Here is a 14,142-nt window from a genome sequence, read left to right as displayed (position 1 = left end):
GGCTCTGGGTGTAACAGCATTTGTTATCTCGCCAGGTCTGCTTGTGACAATATCTGCAATCTCATCAGGTCTGGTTATGCCACGGCATTAGTCTCATGGTGTTGACCCCACTTACGTAGCAGGTGCGTTGCAGGTCAATTATCTACGCTGCTACCTTTTAGTGAGAATAATAACTAGTAGTCCCGGCGAATGTGGAAAATATTGACGCTGTTTACTTCTTCGCACATTGTAGTGGGTTTTCCATTGCGTCCTGAGATAATGTTTTTTTAAAACTTCTGGTAGATGAGGATGCTCCCCTTTGCTGCAAGGATCATTCCCATGCTCCTCACCTCTTGCTGCCAGAGTTATCATGCTCCTCCACTTGATGAAGGAACCTCTAACTCAGATGGAAATGCCCTAGCCCATGTGCTTCCTTGGTCAATAATCATCCCCATGCTCCTCCCCATGTTGTCATAAGTCATCCCCATGCTCCCCCCTTGCTAATAGAGTTATTCCAGTGCTCCTTCTCTCGCAGAAGGAATCGTTCACTTGGTCGAATTCCTCTCCTTTGCTGCTAGAATCTTTCCCATATGCTCCTCCTCCTCCTTCTACCGGAAATCATCGTAAATATCATGCCTATTTTACAATCGGTTGTTCTCCTAGTGCAGGCAGCATCCTCAACTGGGTCCTCCCCTTGTTACCAGAATCATTCCCATGCAAACGACCAAAGCTACAAAATATGGCAAAACACCTGCTAGATAAATACATTCCTAAACTGGTTTTGCCTATTGTTGGATAAGTACATTCGTAAACTCTCCAACGCGAAAACGCACTTGGAGGTAGAAGTGACTATTTTTCAAAACAAGCGATGTGTGTTGCAATTTTTTCAATCAAAAACAGCAATAAACTCAGCTATCACAATTCATTTTCAACTTTGACTTTCACAGTTACGTTTTCCTTGTCGTAAAGTACTATACAAAGTTGGCCATGTCGAATATATTTACTCCAACGAATCAGAAACGGCTGACGAATGTAGCTGTAGTCCGGATGAAAAAAGCTGGGAAGAGATTTGAGATTGCCTGCTATCCAAATAAAGTGATGCCATGGCGCAATAAAGTGTAGGTAATGGTCAAATTGACATCTTGTCGTTTAGCCCATTCTCGTAAAAGGAGTCGCCAAAGTCTATAGTTTATAGATGATTCATCCTGCAAGATCATAAGATAGACAAATCCCTCCCAGAGACCCAGGCGTGGCACTGGCAGAGCAGAGATGATTGAGAGTGAGTGTGAGGCAAGACCAACCATGCATGAGGCGACGCCCACCTTTTAGCTTTGCTGTGATCTTTGTCTGCTGGTCTTCAGATTAGAGATAAATTGTTTCTCATTTTTATTATACCATCTGACAGGTTAGTTCTTAGAGGTAGATCACACCAGTCAAACTGTTGATTACACTTTAATAAAGCCCTTCATTTCATAAATTCATTCACCTGACATTTATTTGAAACTGAAAGTATTTATTAATGTTGTACTTTTTTCAGTGAGAAAGACATTGATGAAGTTCTTCAAACACCAGCTGTTTTCATGAATGTGTCCAAGGGCCAAGGTGCAAAATCAGATGATTTGAAACGAGCATTTGGTACAGATAACCAGAAAGAAATATGTCTTCAGGTGTGTATTAAGACTGGGATGATGGAGTTAGCCCTGCAGTGTGTAATGTTGGTTGTATATCTGAAGAATAGATAGGAATACTGGCCACAGGACACCACCCTGACTGCAAAGCTGTGGAGCTCTTTGGGGGGAACTCTAGGACAGCTTATTTCTTACTGAAATCTGACTGACTGTTTAGACTGCATCTCAAAGATTCTGAATGCAGTTTTAACTTTTAAGAAGAAGGATGAATATATTTTTACTTTTGATACCTTTGATCCAATTCGCATTTCAGATTTTGGCAAAGGGAGAGTTACAAGTCACAGAAAAGGAACGTCAACAGCAGCTGGAATCCATGTTTCGAGATATTGCCACCATAGTTGCTAACATGTGTGTGAATCCAGAAAATAAACGACCTTATACTGTAACTCTAATTGAGCGTGCCATGAAAGACATCCACTATTCAGTCAAACCCACCAAGAGCACAAAACAACAGGTACGTTAGACTTTGGGGAGAAATTTCACAATTTATTACCTATCTATAGATGTAACAAGAAAAATGTCTTTTGAGTCATTTGGTGTTTTGACAATACTTTACAAATAAAGCATATGTCATTCTCAATAACTTTTACACTTGAGTCATCTTGTTCTTCAGGCCTTGGAAGTAATCAAGAAATTGAAAGAAACAGAAACCTTTGAAATCCAACGAGCCCAGATGAGAGTACGAGTGTCAATACCAGGTAAACTTTTTGACAGCAATTGTTTTGAACTGGAATCAACTTGGCTGACTTTCCCAAGGGAACATGACTGCTGTAGTAGTATTTTGTCAATCGCAGTTTTTCAAAAACATTTGACATAATTCTTCAAAAATGATATTGGTGTTCAGTTGAAATGATTCATTTTGCGCTCTTCTTCTCTTCAGTCCGAGATATAAAGAAACTCAAATCAAAACTGAAAGATATTGCCAGCAAAGTGGAGGAAGAACGTATGGATGAAGGCTTGGAAATGGTATGTTCCTTTGTCTTCCAAATTCAAAATTTCTAATGTTGTCCAAAAATGGGGTATCTTCACATAACAAAATTAGATTTAACCCTGCAGTATTTCAAATTGAATAACAGATAGATGGGAATAATGAAATTTTCCGAAGTTTATTGAGGCTCTGGTTTTGGTTTTTAGGTGCTCCTGATTGACCCTGGATGTTTCCGTGAAATCAATGACCTCATCCAGGCAGAGACTAAAGGAAAAGGACAGATTGAGATGCTAAACTTAAAAGAGATGGAGGAAGGAGACGAAAAACTGTAAACAAATGAGGGAACCTTTTGGAGAAGTGGTTTAAACAGGAGAGCAGATGCATTTATAACTCAAAACTCGTTAATGACTCTTAATCAATAAATATGGATGCAAAAGTTAAGAAACGTTTTACTTGCCTATTTATTTCAACTCTTAGAACGTATTTGAAACAGTTCTTTTTCCTATTAATTTGTTAGAGATTGCATGACAGCTTACATTTATCAAACTCAGTTACAGGGGATGTGCCTGTTATGCAACATCCAACTTGAAAAGAGGAAGTTTTATTTAAAAGATTACTAAATCAATATCTGAAACACTTTCTGATGAATATTTGCAATCAGATTGCTTTGGACTCAAATGTGCTTCAGCTTGTTCTTGCTAGAGAAAGTGCCAAATCTGTAGACAAAATGGCAATAGGTCTATTCAGGTGTTTGCCATGTAGTGGACTGACTACGGGGCTCTGTGTGTTCTAAAGAAAGTGTAGCACTGTTCCACTTCTGATCTAGTTCCAGCTCCAGTTCAGTTCTTCTTCCAGTTCTGATATTATTATGATGACTTAAATTATTCAGCATTTGCTGGGTAAACATGCATTCATCGCTCGACTGTATTATCATTGCATGATGGAATGCTTGAAATACTAGTACACATGTAATAATTCTAGATTCGGTGCTGCTGTTTATATTTCCTGGCTCTTAATAAAGACTATTGGTTAACTACAAAAAGGACTTAGTTTGTCTTCCTTTTCTGAATTGGACATGTCCTGTAAGAAGCCAAAATGCTGGGACAGAGAAATCACAACCTGGTCTATGAACATGATTTTCGGGGATGTAATGGCAGAACGATGTCACATCGCAAATGGTGGTGGGTGACAACATCGGACAGTACAGAGCCTAAACACACTTGGTGTTCTGAGGCATACCCACTGGTTATACCATAGAACCATAACACAATCTGGTCTTCGAAGGCAAGGACATGGGCTCTGCTCAATTCCAGCTGCATTGATAGGATAAAGTCGATGGTTGAGACTGCAGATAATGGACGGACACCACAATGAGATAATGACTTGAGAGACACAATTTGGTTTTCTGCAGAAAAGCATTGCCAAGGTAATGAGTAGTGACACAACCTGGTTTTCTTAGGCAAGACACCAGGACTGCAAGGGGATGACAAAACAAAGATACCCGAATGGAGAGTGAAAAAGATTTATTAGAATACGACTATCAATAGAAATGAATTCATACAATTCTTCACTGACTGAGCAATCTGCCGTGAGAAAACACCTCACGAATATAAAATATTCATGCCTGAAAGACAGCAGAATTTACTAATAAAGGCAGAAAATGTAGGGAAGCTAGGGTACATTCAGCCTCCTTCGCTCTTCTCTAAATGGAAGAGACACAGTCACATCCTTAAAATGACTTAGTGCGTCATAGGCCCTAACTGATCATTTCCAACTCAGGTAATCTACAGTTCCTGGAAACAATCGTGGCTTCATCACACAAGTTTACATTGTAAAATGTAAAATGAAATAAGTACTGGATTTAGCGATCACATCCAAATTAGCCAGTTTCAATACAGTTAGTCTAAAGTCTGTAGTAGCTGACTGGGCCTTGGCCTGTCCATAGTGTTAATCTCCACACACCATGGTCTACAAAATAGCCAGTTTCATAACACCTGGTCATAAGTCTGTCATAGCTGATCGAGCCTTGGCCTGTCCCTTGTGTTGATCTCTAACACATCGTCATCTACAGTCTCGTACAATAAAGGGCTGGTCCAAAAATACTTTATCTGCACCGTAGCAGCAAAGATGGACAACTCTCCTTCTGTTACTTGCTCAACTTCGACAGCTTTGCAAAGGTGATGGCGTGCACATTTGAAGCTGGTGGGTCAGCAGAGATGAACTCCAGGACCTTGGCCAAAAGCACCTGAAAAAAAGAATACGTTTGGATGTTATAATATCAGCTGGAGTGTAGTGGGATGCAATCAATTCGAACACAGAAAGAACACACTGCATAAGAACCTGGTGCTGAAACCCAGACACTGAATCCTAACAAAGTGTTTATTGAGTGTGTGTAAGTCAGGATTATGTTTAGACTTACGTTTCAAGCTGCTGGCAAATGAGGCATAGGTTGCACTTCCAGTGACATTACCAACTTTTGCCGGGTTCTTTCTGACTGTGTGGACATGGAAAGCAGTCCCTTCCTCAATGTTTCCAGGACCCCAGGCATCTATTTCAACAATATGCCAGTCTGTTAACCTGGATCAATAAAACACTGGAGGTGACTTCTTAGACAAGTATGAACATGAATTATACCCAAACCTAGCCTAACACACATTTCAAACTAGAAATGAGGCAGCGTAGGGCGAGAACAGTGTGCAAAGTGCCCTAGTTTGGTCTGAAAGAGACACCATCATACAATAGTACAGGTTTTATTGGTTGAATCTTCTATATATGATTTTATGCAGGATGTAACTGACAGTCATGGTACTCACCCTGGATCAGAAACAATACAACCCTGAACTCGATCGAATCCAAGGTTATGAGCTGCTATAGATGCTGCTGCCATTGTGTTAACATTATTGGGAGCAAGGGGGCAGAGAGCACGCACAGGTCCTGAAAGAAAGCATCATAATTCATACACAGAATGTTTTTCTTATGTTGGGGAAGATAAAGAAGATATATTGAGGACTCCTTTCTAAAACTGACAGTTTTCGGGCAAAATTTAGAGGTCAGTAATGGGACCACCTCAAGACAGTTACTGTTTGCAGGAACATTTTACAGGAATTTTTTCTGATTCATCTTCAATAGCTCTTACCATCATATAATGTAACAGGTTTGTCACTGACTTGCTCATTCTTTGCCTTGAGATCGCCACTCAGTTTAAAAGAGATTGGATGTTTTGTCATTGTCACTTTCAGCGCCTAGAAATAAGAAAGTTATCAAACTAACGGCTTCAATTCATGTCACTACCTTCCTCAAAGATGGTCATGATAACAACCCACACAGGATCTTCTGTAGAGTGCAATACTCGCAGTGAATCCTGCTTAGGACCGTTGTCGTAGCCTTCACTTGGTAGTCATGCTTTGCAACAGCAACTAGTGAAGTTATAAGTTATTGATTGTATTGAGTGTACACATGGGAGGATACCATATATTCACCAAGAATGAGGCCTAGTACATGAGCCAGCAGTGGTCACGTCCCTACCTGGAGGGTGCCTCTGTCCGCCATCTTCTGTATGTCATCTCCGCCCCAGAATGCCCCACTGGGAATGTAAAGACCATGATCCTTTGCAGCAACACAGAGACTGTCCTCTAATTCCTGTTTGGCCAATGCTGTCGGAGAACCAACCTAGATGAAAAACAAAATATAGAAACTATCAAAGAAAATAACAGCATAAGAAAAGTTAAAACACAGATGACAACAGTATTGGTAAGGACTTTTGGCCTTGTGTGATATTATTTCGAGTAAAGAGATTATTTCAAAGCAAAAAAGGAAAGGTGTTATGCCTATTTTAACAGTAAGATTGGCTGTGTTCTTTGGTCAATGTAAAATGAGGTGACTTTGAATTATACCTAATAAACAACATGAGACAGTAAGATTCATCTCTGCCTACCATAAAGTCAGCAGCTTGAAGAAATTTAGGCCCAAATTCTTCAGTAATGACAGGATGTGCAACTTCTACAATAAGATCAGCATTCCTGAGGGAAAAAAATTAAAAATGACATGTGACATGCAAATTAACGTTTGTCTTTCATCAGTCTGATGACACAAGATTCTGGATTACATGTAGATATTGTGATCAATACTGCAAGTTGATAATTTTAGAAAAGAACACCACCTCCACTTAGATGAGTGAGGCACATTGATTCATTGCATGACACCATAGGTGTCTTGGTGACTATAATTACCTTGCAGGAAAAAAAGCCAAGTCCTCTAAGATGTATTTTCTGTCAACTTTTCCTTCTATAGCTGATATGGTCCTATTCCAAACGAAAGCTAATTCCATGTCATCTCTGCCCAACACCCAATCAACAAGATACTGGCCTGAAAAGTAAAGAAAGATGTTATTTATATGTCATATGAATTAGGATATTGAGAAGACTTTCCTTCTTGTGATCCCAAACCAATATTTCTGGCAGACTGAATTGACTCTCTTCACATGCGTAAATATGTCCCTGTCAACAAAATAGACCAACTTTCTATTGTAGTTATAACCTAGGCTACAATGGCTAGAGCTCTTTTTATACAGAGGGCCTATCTTGCTAGCCATCTTTTTTCTTGATACACCCTGTCACCCCTGTACATTATACACTAACACTGTACACAGGATGGATGTCTATCAGAATAAACTCACTTTTTCGTGTAAAATAAGCTACTGTGACGCATGACAACTACCCAAAATGAATAATAAGATAATCAAAATTTCATTTACCGAGATGACCATAGCCAACGACACCGATCCTTCGTTTGGAGGGCATATTTCTGATAAATGCGAGGAACTGAGTTGGATATCCACGTGGATTTGTTTACGTGCAATTTCAGTGACATCATCAAAATTTGTGTGAATTGAGTGACGTTTTTTGCATGCCTTGTTGATGTGGAAATTTTTCTCTGATTTTGTCTTTGCTAAATACCTTATTTCTCGTCATCGCTGGGCCTAAATGTAAGTAAAGAGTGATAATTAGGTTATACATGTGTTACATTTTAGTTTTCATGGCACTGGATAGCACCTGCTAGAGTATTCGGGTAGAAATAAGCTACTTTTGTCTCATTAATATTCCTAATTAATAGAGAGGTTCCGCAACGTACCGCCACCGTTCGTCCGTCGGCTCCAGTCCAACATGTCCAACCTTTTCAACCCATCTGTTTCAACCACTTGAATTGAGCTGGAGGTGGATATTACGCTTTGATTGAACGGAGAGTCATTTTTTGAGCTTATGACATTAAAAAGAAGTTAGGCCTTGCTAGGGCTACGCCCCCCCCCCCCCCCCAACCTTATCAGGCAAAATGACAATGAAATGAATCGCTGTGTGAAGTCTGGTGAAGTGTCACTACTGATCATTGAGTCGTTTTTTCACTGTCACTGTGTGAGGGGAACAGGAAAACCCAACATTGACTGATAACATAAACGTACACTCTTCATTAGGTGACTGACAACATGCTTGAAGTTACCGCCAACCTAGTCAGGGGATCTGTCTATCTGGCTGGAGAAGAGATAGAGTGCGAGATTACAGTGTACAATACTCTGAATCCGTCAAGATCACCAAGGTCAGTTCATGCTTGATAACCCACACAATCCAAAATACTACATCGCTTCATCAGTTAAACGGTGATGATCTGTGCGAGTTCATCACTCTGACAGAGCCAAGGGTATCAGAAAAAAGTCAGATTGAACAATATGTACATACTCTCAGTACATTTTTATTTTCTCTCCATGTCGAATGGAACTTTGTAAATTGTATAGTCTGATGACTGATGGGTCAAGTCCTACATTCCATCATGATCAATCAAGATATGTGTAATATTCAGCTTTATGATATTCAAGTTCAATGTTTGGGAACAACAAAGTACATTCTATTGCAGGGTAGAGAGACTTGCTTGGGCCAGTGCCCAAATCCTTTGCCAATGTTCGGTCAGTGAGTCCAGGATTGTGCTTCCAGTCAATGATGGCAGTGAGCCAGACCAGAGTGGACTTCCATCATCAACTTCATTTGTTCCCGCCAGAGGTAAGGTTGTAGATCATGATTTTAATGCAGTCTCTCAAATATTTACTTCAATTCAAAAAATCTGTGCACTATACCCTTATCACACTCCTTGCTCTGCCACTTTCAATGCAGCACCCTCATGGCAATCTTTGGTTACACTGTTATCAAACATAGAGAGGGCTTGTTAATGAATTTCTGTTATGTAATGTGCTTTTTGTTACAGGTGAAAGAGGTTTGACAGTTCTCTCATCAAAGCCAAAGATACTCTTCTGTGATCTTCGTCTGAAGCCAGGTGAAGCAAGATTGTGTAAGTTATGTAATACAATGAAATCCAATTCAAAACCTAATATTTGTTAATGATTGAGTTATAGCCTGTATCAAAGTTTCCTCTATTCTATACCACTAAACAAATTGTGAAGGAGAATGGCATCAAGAAAGTCCTATCGCCAATTCAGAAAAGTATTTTAAAATATCACCCAAAAACAAATAACACTGCACGTCATGTTTGCTCTGTCAATATTGTATGTCTCTGCAACCAATGAAATAAGTCCACCATGTCACATGAAGTATTAGCTGTCTTTGTTTCAATTTCAGTCACTTATCGAGAGAAAATACCATCTGACGCCCCTCCGTCTTACAAAGGCCAGGCAGTGAAGTACTCCTACAAATTGACCATTGGCACACAAAGGCTGGAATCGCACACTCAGTTAATGAGGATATCTTTTAGGGTCTTAGTTTTATATGGTAAGATCAGCCAAAGGCCATGCATAAAGTTTTCACAATGGCTGTCAATTTGTTGCTTGTTGATATGGTGAGGCCCTAGCTGCTCACCTGTGACTTTACAATAGCTGTTGGTTGTTGATATGGAACCACTTGTGCGTCTGCCCTCTTGAAACATGCATTTCGTGTTTCTGTTTCTAGGTTTAAATGACTTATCAGTATATGCAGAACCAGAAGAAGTTGCTCCCAGTAATCCATTTTTGGAGCCCAGGCGACGTGAAACCACCCTCCTCGATGTGGCGATGCAAGTGCTGTCCACTGCCACATCTAGAAAAGGACCCAGTAAGTGGTCTCTTTATTGGCTCTTTAGATCTATACCAAGAAAGTCTTAGATTTGAAGAAGATGTAGTGTCCAAAAGAAAGACAGTCATTTTGAATGGAGGTGAAAATATGTCTTGTATTGCCAAAGTAGCAGGAAAGAGGAAAAGCTGTAGGGTTGATGGAGAATCTTGTGAAACGCTCTTTTTGGTGATGTCAAGTGTTTTATGATTGAATATATTTCCTCTTTACTATCCAGGTTACTACAATATTACAAATGCCCTGGGAAAAGTAGCCAGGCTTTGTTTATTCAAGCAAGCATACAAAATTGGAGAAGATATTGTTGGCCTCTTTGATTTTACTGATGCAGAGATACCATGTGTACAGGTATAGTGATTTTTTATACTGGAACATATGTATTGATGAAGTGACCTACATTGTATGATAGCAGTCAGTAAACCAAAATACAGAAGATCCTGAAATCAGTGGAGTGATGATCTTGGTTTATCAATGGAGGGCAGACAATCATTGGTTCATTACCTGGTAGAACCACAAACTAATTGTCAAATCGCATAGATGCGAAGGCTCTTGTGTATTCGTATGCTAATTTGCAAATTTACCCTCAGGTAAAATATTATTTTTTCAGTTTTCCGTGATCCTCCAAAGTGAAGAGCAAATATCTGATGAGTGTAAACAGAAGACAAGCAAAGCACAGTCTTCTTCTGTTGTGTCACATACAAAGCATCATGAGTTCTGTTTACATACACAGAAAACGCACATGTCCCTGCCAATACCTTTGACTGCAACCCCTAGTTTCATCACTGATATAGGTATGAACATGATTAGAATAGAACATTCCACTTTCTCTCTACTGTGAAGTGTACAATAACATACTCTGAAAATATTAGTCCTGCACGAGACAAATTTTAATGATATTTCCCTCCCTTTGCTGTACCACGTGCCATTAGACCGGGAAACCTTTAGATACATTGTACTCGATACCTTGTTTTTGTCTTCATTCCAGTCTGTTTGCGATGGAGATTACATTTCGAGTTTGTGACATCTAAAAATTTGATACCTGATCAAGCACCTCCATCTGAACCGACAGAAAGCTGCACATGGCAAGGACCAGAGACATTGGAGGTTGAGACAATGGTGTGGGATATGCCTATCAAAGTATTTGCTACCAATCCTGTACATGCAAGCAGTGTGTCGTTACTCAAGACAACCAATGTGATATGCATATGAAAGGATTCAGGACTTGTTGAGTTTTTAACTTTATGAGGAGTAGAACTCAGTGCACAGATTTTAAGAGAGGATGGTGACCATAAGCTATACATTTCTTTAGTTTGAGTTTCTGTTTTTCAAGGATATATGCAAAGTGAGTTCAGGTGATGAGCCAGGAAACAGATTTGCATTACTGTGGATACCCACCTTAAACATTGTATGGGTTCAAGTTGAACGTTGAGGTTTCTGGAGCTATACTAGATACTCATTGCGCAATGTCAAGAATATTAATCTGTATAAAGCATCTTAATCACTTGAATGAACTCATATCCAATGCATCATATAATTATGTGCAATAATGTTAAATATAATGACATATTTATTGTATCCATGTCTTACTAGTTATTGGAATTTCTGTAAGTTTCTTTCTTCCCCGCTTGGGTCTTATTGGAAAGATGTCACATTGCCACTCAAAATATAAAAACATGGCTGACATCTATTGTCTCTGGCTCTATTGAAAACCTATCAAGATCCTAAGATCCTTTGGTGGCTGCAGGACAGGCACTGCCAATAACCAGGCCTAGATAGCAACTCAATTCAACAAAAGCAAACTAGGACTAAATGATTTAACATAAACAGTTTTATTTTTTATCATACTATAAAACAATGTACATTCATTATACTTGCAATATACAACATCTGATTTCCAATCGACCTCCGGCAATACATACAGTACTGAATGTTCGAATACGTTTCCCTATTAAAAAAGATATTCAATTTGATAACATTCTGATATGTATGCTCCAGGGATGTTAAAACCTACTTTCTTGTGCCTTGATGTTTTAGTACTAATGGGAGGATCTGTTTGATTCAAACATAGAGTAACACCACTTCAATTAACAATTTAGTTAACCAATGGGTAGAGACTTTTCGAAGGTTTACCGAAAACTTCATGTTCATTTACCCCAGGCATTTTATACAAACTGAAGTGAGCACATTAACTGGTCTTTATTTATATCACCCAAAGTACTGTTGGAAGAAATCTATGACTAGGCTGAACTGTCCAAAATACAAAAATATCTATCCACAGTGCGGTGTCTTCAATACTAGTGGATGACTGTGCATTGAGAACCTTGAGTTGATTCTATCTGAGTGATGTTAATACGGACCACCCAACTGAAAAGAAAAACAAAATTGCACTAGACAACAAGAAAAGATTAATCCCAACCTCTAATTTGATGGACTTGAATTTTATAGTGTTCTGCACCATGTGCATCTACATGTTCAAATACAGATACCTACACGTATAAGTTCTATTTCTTCTTCTGACCATGGTTTCCGTGAATATTTAGCAGGTAATTCTCTATCTTCTAAAGCAGATCCTCTAGATTCACCACCAACATTCCCAGCAGGTGAAGAACTGGCTAGCAGCTGTGGAGCGGCAGCAGATGTCGACACCGGTGGAGGGAAGGAGAACTTCAAAGCTGAAAAATACGACTGGACTTGGTCAACTGATCGGATAGGCAGTTTGCCTTGGCGCAACATAATGGCTACTGGTGCCTAAAGCAAGCCAGAGCGTAACCAGGATAACTTACCTTGTCCATCAGTTCCTTTTCGGGCTGGAAATCGTATTGATGGAACATGCTGCCTGACACTGATAGTCTAAAAAAGAAGATAGGTATATAATTTCAATGAAATGAATCAGTCATAAGGTACATAAGGACAGTTCAACTCCAAAGCAAAGCTCCCATTTACTTAGTAACTGTAAACACCAAACAGGAGTCCCAAGTGGATGAAGGTCAACAAACTATCGCAGTTTTTCTTTTATTCTTTAAAGGAATCAACATGACATAATACATATTTCGAATCCCCAATACATGCAATGTACGACCAAATTAGATTTTAATGTCTTTATGCTTTTGGAACCTTTGAAAGTAAGAATAAATCAAAATGAAACAAACCGCAAGCGTCCTCACGGTCCCCGCCATTTTGTACAGCAGATCACATGACCATATAATCAGTTCGAATGCTGACTCGAACTGATCCGGGAAGAAATTATACAGAATGCTACAAAATAGTGTCACTCCAAACAATTACTGCAATATCACTTAGTGTATAAAAATTAGAGTACAGTTATAAGGTGTAGCTAAAATTTAATGATTCTGATCAACCATGAGTTTATGGGTAAAAAAAAAGTTGTGCCCCCTGTGATCCCTTACGGTACGAGAAAGATCTCGGATTCACCGGTTTGCCATGCTCACCATGGTGAACTATTTCACTAGCCCCCCCCCCCCCCCACAATCGACTTACAAACACGCACCCACTGACAACACAGGTATACGATTTGGGGGCTATTGAGCTCTTATTTCCACATGACTGTGATATATATACAGCAAAATGAGCTGATTAATAAAGCGTTCCATTTTTCGAAATCAAGTTTCCAACTCGAGCGTTGGGCTACGGAGTCTGATAGATATACAAGTAGCCAGGAACCGACTAAGGATGTGGACCTTTGATGACAGACTATGACTGTTGACCCGACTGTCTTATATAGGCCTATAACTATCATCAGTATTGTAGCTTCGGAACACAGCTAGACATCTTCAAAATAATAAAAACCGTAACATGTTTTGCCCTTTCAACAGCGAAAAAAGTAAATCTGGCTTCAAAGGGATTATAGAATAAGTAGCACTCTCCTCCTTGACGGCGCTGCTGAACAGGATGATGAGCGGGAATGATTAGTTCAGGATTCGCGGGAGGGTCGTCCTTGTAAGTGACTGGAAAGTAATGGGTTTGAGAATAAGTCGATCGGGATGTTCCCGGCCCTCGATCTACGCCAACGAAGAACATAAGACAATATTGAGTCGTGAGTATATATATGCACGCGACTAAACTTTGCCCATTATTGGCTTTTTGGAAAACGTTTTGGCCAGTGTATATATATATATAGTAAAGGCTTGACGTTCTGTCAGTCTGCTTTGGGACGAATATCAGGCGAAACACGGAACCAATCTTTTATTCTGACTACATCAGCGGTGTGCCACAAATCCTAAAGTCTCTGTCCCTGTGGAAAAAAGGGATGCCAAAGCTGATAGTTCGGCATGTCCAACTTACGCATCCTCCTCCCACGCACGACCATCGACTGATAATAAAAGGATGGCGTGGGTAAGATTAAATTGTCCGCTTTTGATCTTTACGTGGCAATATACTGTGCTTGAATAAGTCGCCCATCACTCACAAAAGTCACTCACCAAAT

At 39.6% G+C, this 14,142-nt stretch overlaps 4 protein-coding genes across 4 annotated transcripts; 2 read left to right on the top strand and 2 right to left on the bottom strand.

The window, feature by feature from the left end:
- The first annotated feature begins 813 nt into the window (after positions 1 to 813).
- Positions 814 to 3,637, top strand: LOC135483864 (ribosome maturation protein SBDS-like). Its single transcript, XM_064764916.1, has 6 exons — positions 814 to 1,097; positions 1,517 to 1,646; positions 1,921 to 2,121; positions 2,281 to 2,365; positions 2,548 to 2,633; positions 2,802 to 3,637. Exons 1-6 carry the CDS (start codon positions 967 to 969, stop codon positions 2,925 to 2,927), a joined length of 759 nt encoding a protein of 252 aa, XP_064620986.1. The 5' UTR covers positions 814 to 966; the 3' UTR covers positions 2,928 to 3,637.
- A 466-nt stretch (positions 3,638 to 4,103) lies between these two features.
- LOC135483863 (aspartate dehydrogenase domain-containing protein-like) lies at positions 4,104 to 7,450 on the bottom strand. Its single transcript, XM_064764915.1, has 8 exons — positions 7,349 to 7,450; positions 6,825 to 6,960; positions 6,530 to 6,614; positions 6,121 to 6,264; positions 5,732 to 5,837; positions 5,409 to 5,529; positions 5,015 to 5,172; positions 4,104 to 4,840 (listed from the first exon to the last, which is right to left on the bottom strand). The coding sequence occupies exons 1-8, from the start codon at positions 7,392 to 7,394 to the stop codon at positions 4,803 to 4,805; spliced, it is 834 nt and encodes a 277-aa protein (XP_064620985.1). The 5' UTR covers positions 7,395 to 7,450; the 3' UTR covers positions 4,104 to 4,802.
- A 41-nt stretch (positions 7,451 to 7,491) lies between these two features.
- On the top strand, positions 7,492 to 11,421 carry LOC135483861 (RAB6A-GEF complex partner protein 2-like). The gene is made up of 9 exons (XM_064764912.1): positions 7,492 to 7,579; positions 8,063 to 8,184; positions 8,500 to 8,642; positions 8,845 to 8,928; positions 9,216 to 9,365; positions 9,543 to 9,683; positions 9,919 to 10,046; positions 10,306 to 10,489; positions 10,684 to 11,421. Exons 2-9 carry the CDS (start codon positions 8,075 to 8,077, stop codon positions 10,905 to 10,907), a joined length of 1,164 nt encoding a protein of 387 aa, XP_064620982.1. The 5' UTR covers positions 7,492 to 7,579; positions 8,063 to 8,074; the 3' UTR covers positions 10,908 to 11,421.
- Positions 11,422 to 11,504: 83 nt separating this feature from the next.
- LOC135483862 (alpha-ketoglutarate dehydrogenase component 4-like) lies at positions 11,505 to 12,887 on the bottom strand. The gene is made up of 4 exons (XM_064764913.1): positions 12,848 to 12,887; positions 12,482 to 12,548; positions 12,189 to 12,370; positions 11,505 to 12,062 (listed from the first exon to the last, which is right to left on the bottom strand). Exons 1-4 carry the CDS (start codon positions 12,872 to 12,874, stop codon positions 12,045 to 12,047), a joined length of 294 nt encoding a protein of 97 aa, XP_064620983.1. The 5' UTR covers positions 12,875 to 12,887; the 3' UTR covers positions 11,505 to 12,044.
- Between the last annotated feature and the right edge of the window lie 1,255 nt (positions 12,888 to 14,142).

The sequence above is a fragment of the Lineus longissimus genome, chromosome 2 (assembly GCF_910592395.1).
Source record: "Lineus longissimus chromosome 2, tnLinLong1.2, whole genome shotgun sequence".
In the NCBI taxonomy this organism is placed as follows: Eukaryota; Metazoa; Nemertea; class Pilidiophora; order Heteronemertea; family Lineidae; genus Lineus; species Lineus longissimus.
Note: the sequence above shows the minus strand (reverse complement) of the source record. Positions and strands in the feature narration are given on the sequence as shown.

Bases quoted from the DNA above. Each gene is read 5' to 3' on its own strand.
- LOC135483864 (XM_064764916.1), top strand. From the start codon at position 967: ATGTCGAATATATTTACTCCAACGAATCAGAAACGGCTGACGAATGTA. The intron at 1,098-1,516 runs GTAGGTAATGGT...TACTTTTTTCAG, and splicing joins ATGCCATGGCGCAATAAAGT to TGAGAAAGACATTGATGAAG. The intron at 2,122-2,280 runs GTACGTTAGACT...CTTGTTCTTCAG, and splicing joins CCAAGAGCACAAAACAACAG to GCCTTGGAAGTAATCAAGAA.
- LOC135483863 (XM_064764915.1), bottom strand. From the start codon at position 7,394: ATGCCCTCCAAACGAAGGATCGGTGTCGTTGGCTATGGTCATCTCG. The intron at 5,838-6,120 runs GTAGGGACGTGA...TCTTATTTCTAG, and splicing joins CGGACAGAGGCACCCTCCAG to GCGCTGAAAGTGACAATGAC. The intron at 5,173-5,408 runs GTGAGTACCATG...TTATTGATCCAG, and splicing joins TGTATTGTTTCTGATCCAGG to GTTAACAGACTGGCATATTG.
- LOC135483861 (XM_064764912.1), top strand. From the start codon at position 8,075: ATGCTTGAAGTTACCGCCAACCTAGTCAGGGGATCTGTCTATCTGGCT. The intron at 8,929-9,215 runs GTAAGTTATGTA...TTTCAATTTCAG, and splicing joins GCCAGGTGAAGCAAGATTGT to TCACTTATCGAGAGAAAATA. The intron at 10,047-10,305 runs GTATAGTGATTT...TTATTTTTTCAG, and splicing joins CAGAGATACCATGTGTACAG to TTTTCCGTGATCCTCCAAAG.
- LOC135483862 (XM_064764913.1), bottom strand. From the start codon at position 12,874: ATGGCGGGGACCGTGAGGACGCTTGCG. The intron at 12,549-12,847 runs GTTTGTTTCATT...CTTCTTTTTTAG, and splicing joins GGACCGTGAGGACGCTTGCG to ACTATCAGTGTCAGGCAGCA. The intron at 12,371-12,481 runs GTAAGTTATCCT...CGTATTTTTCAG, and splicing joins AAAAGGAACTGATGGACAAG to CTTTGAAGTTCTCCTTCCCT.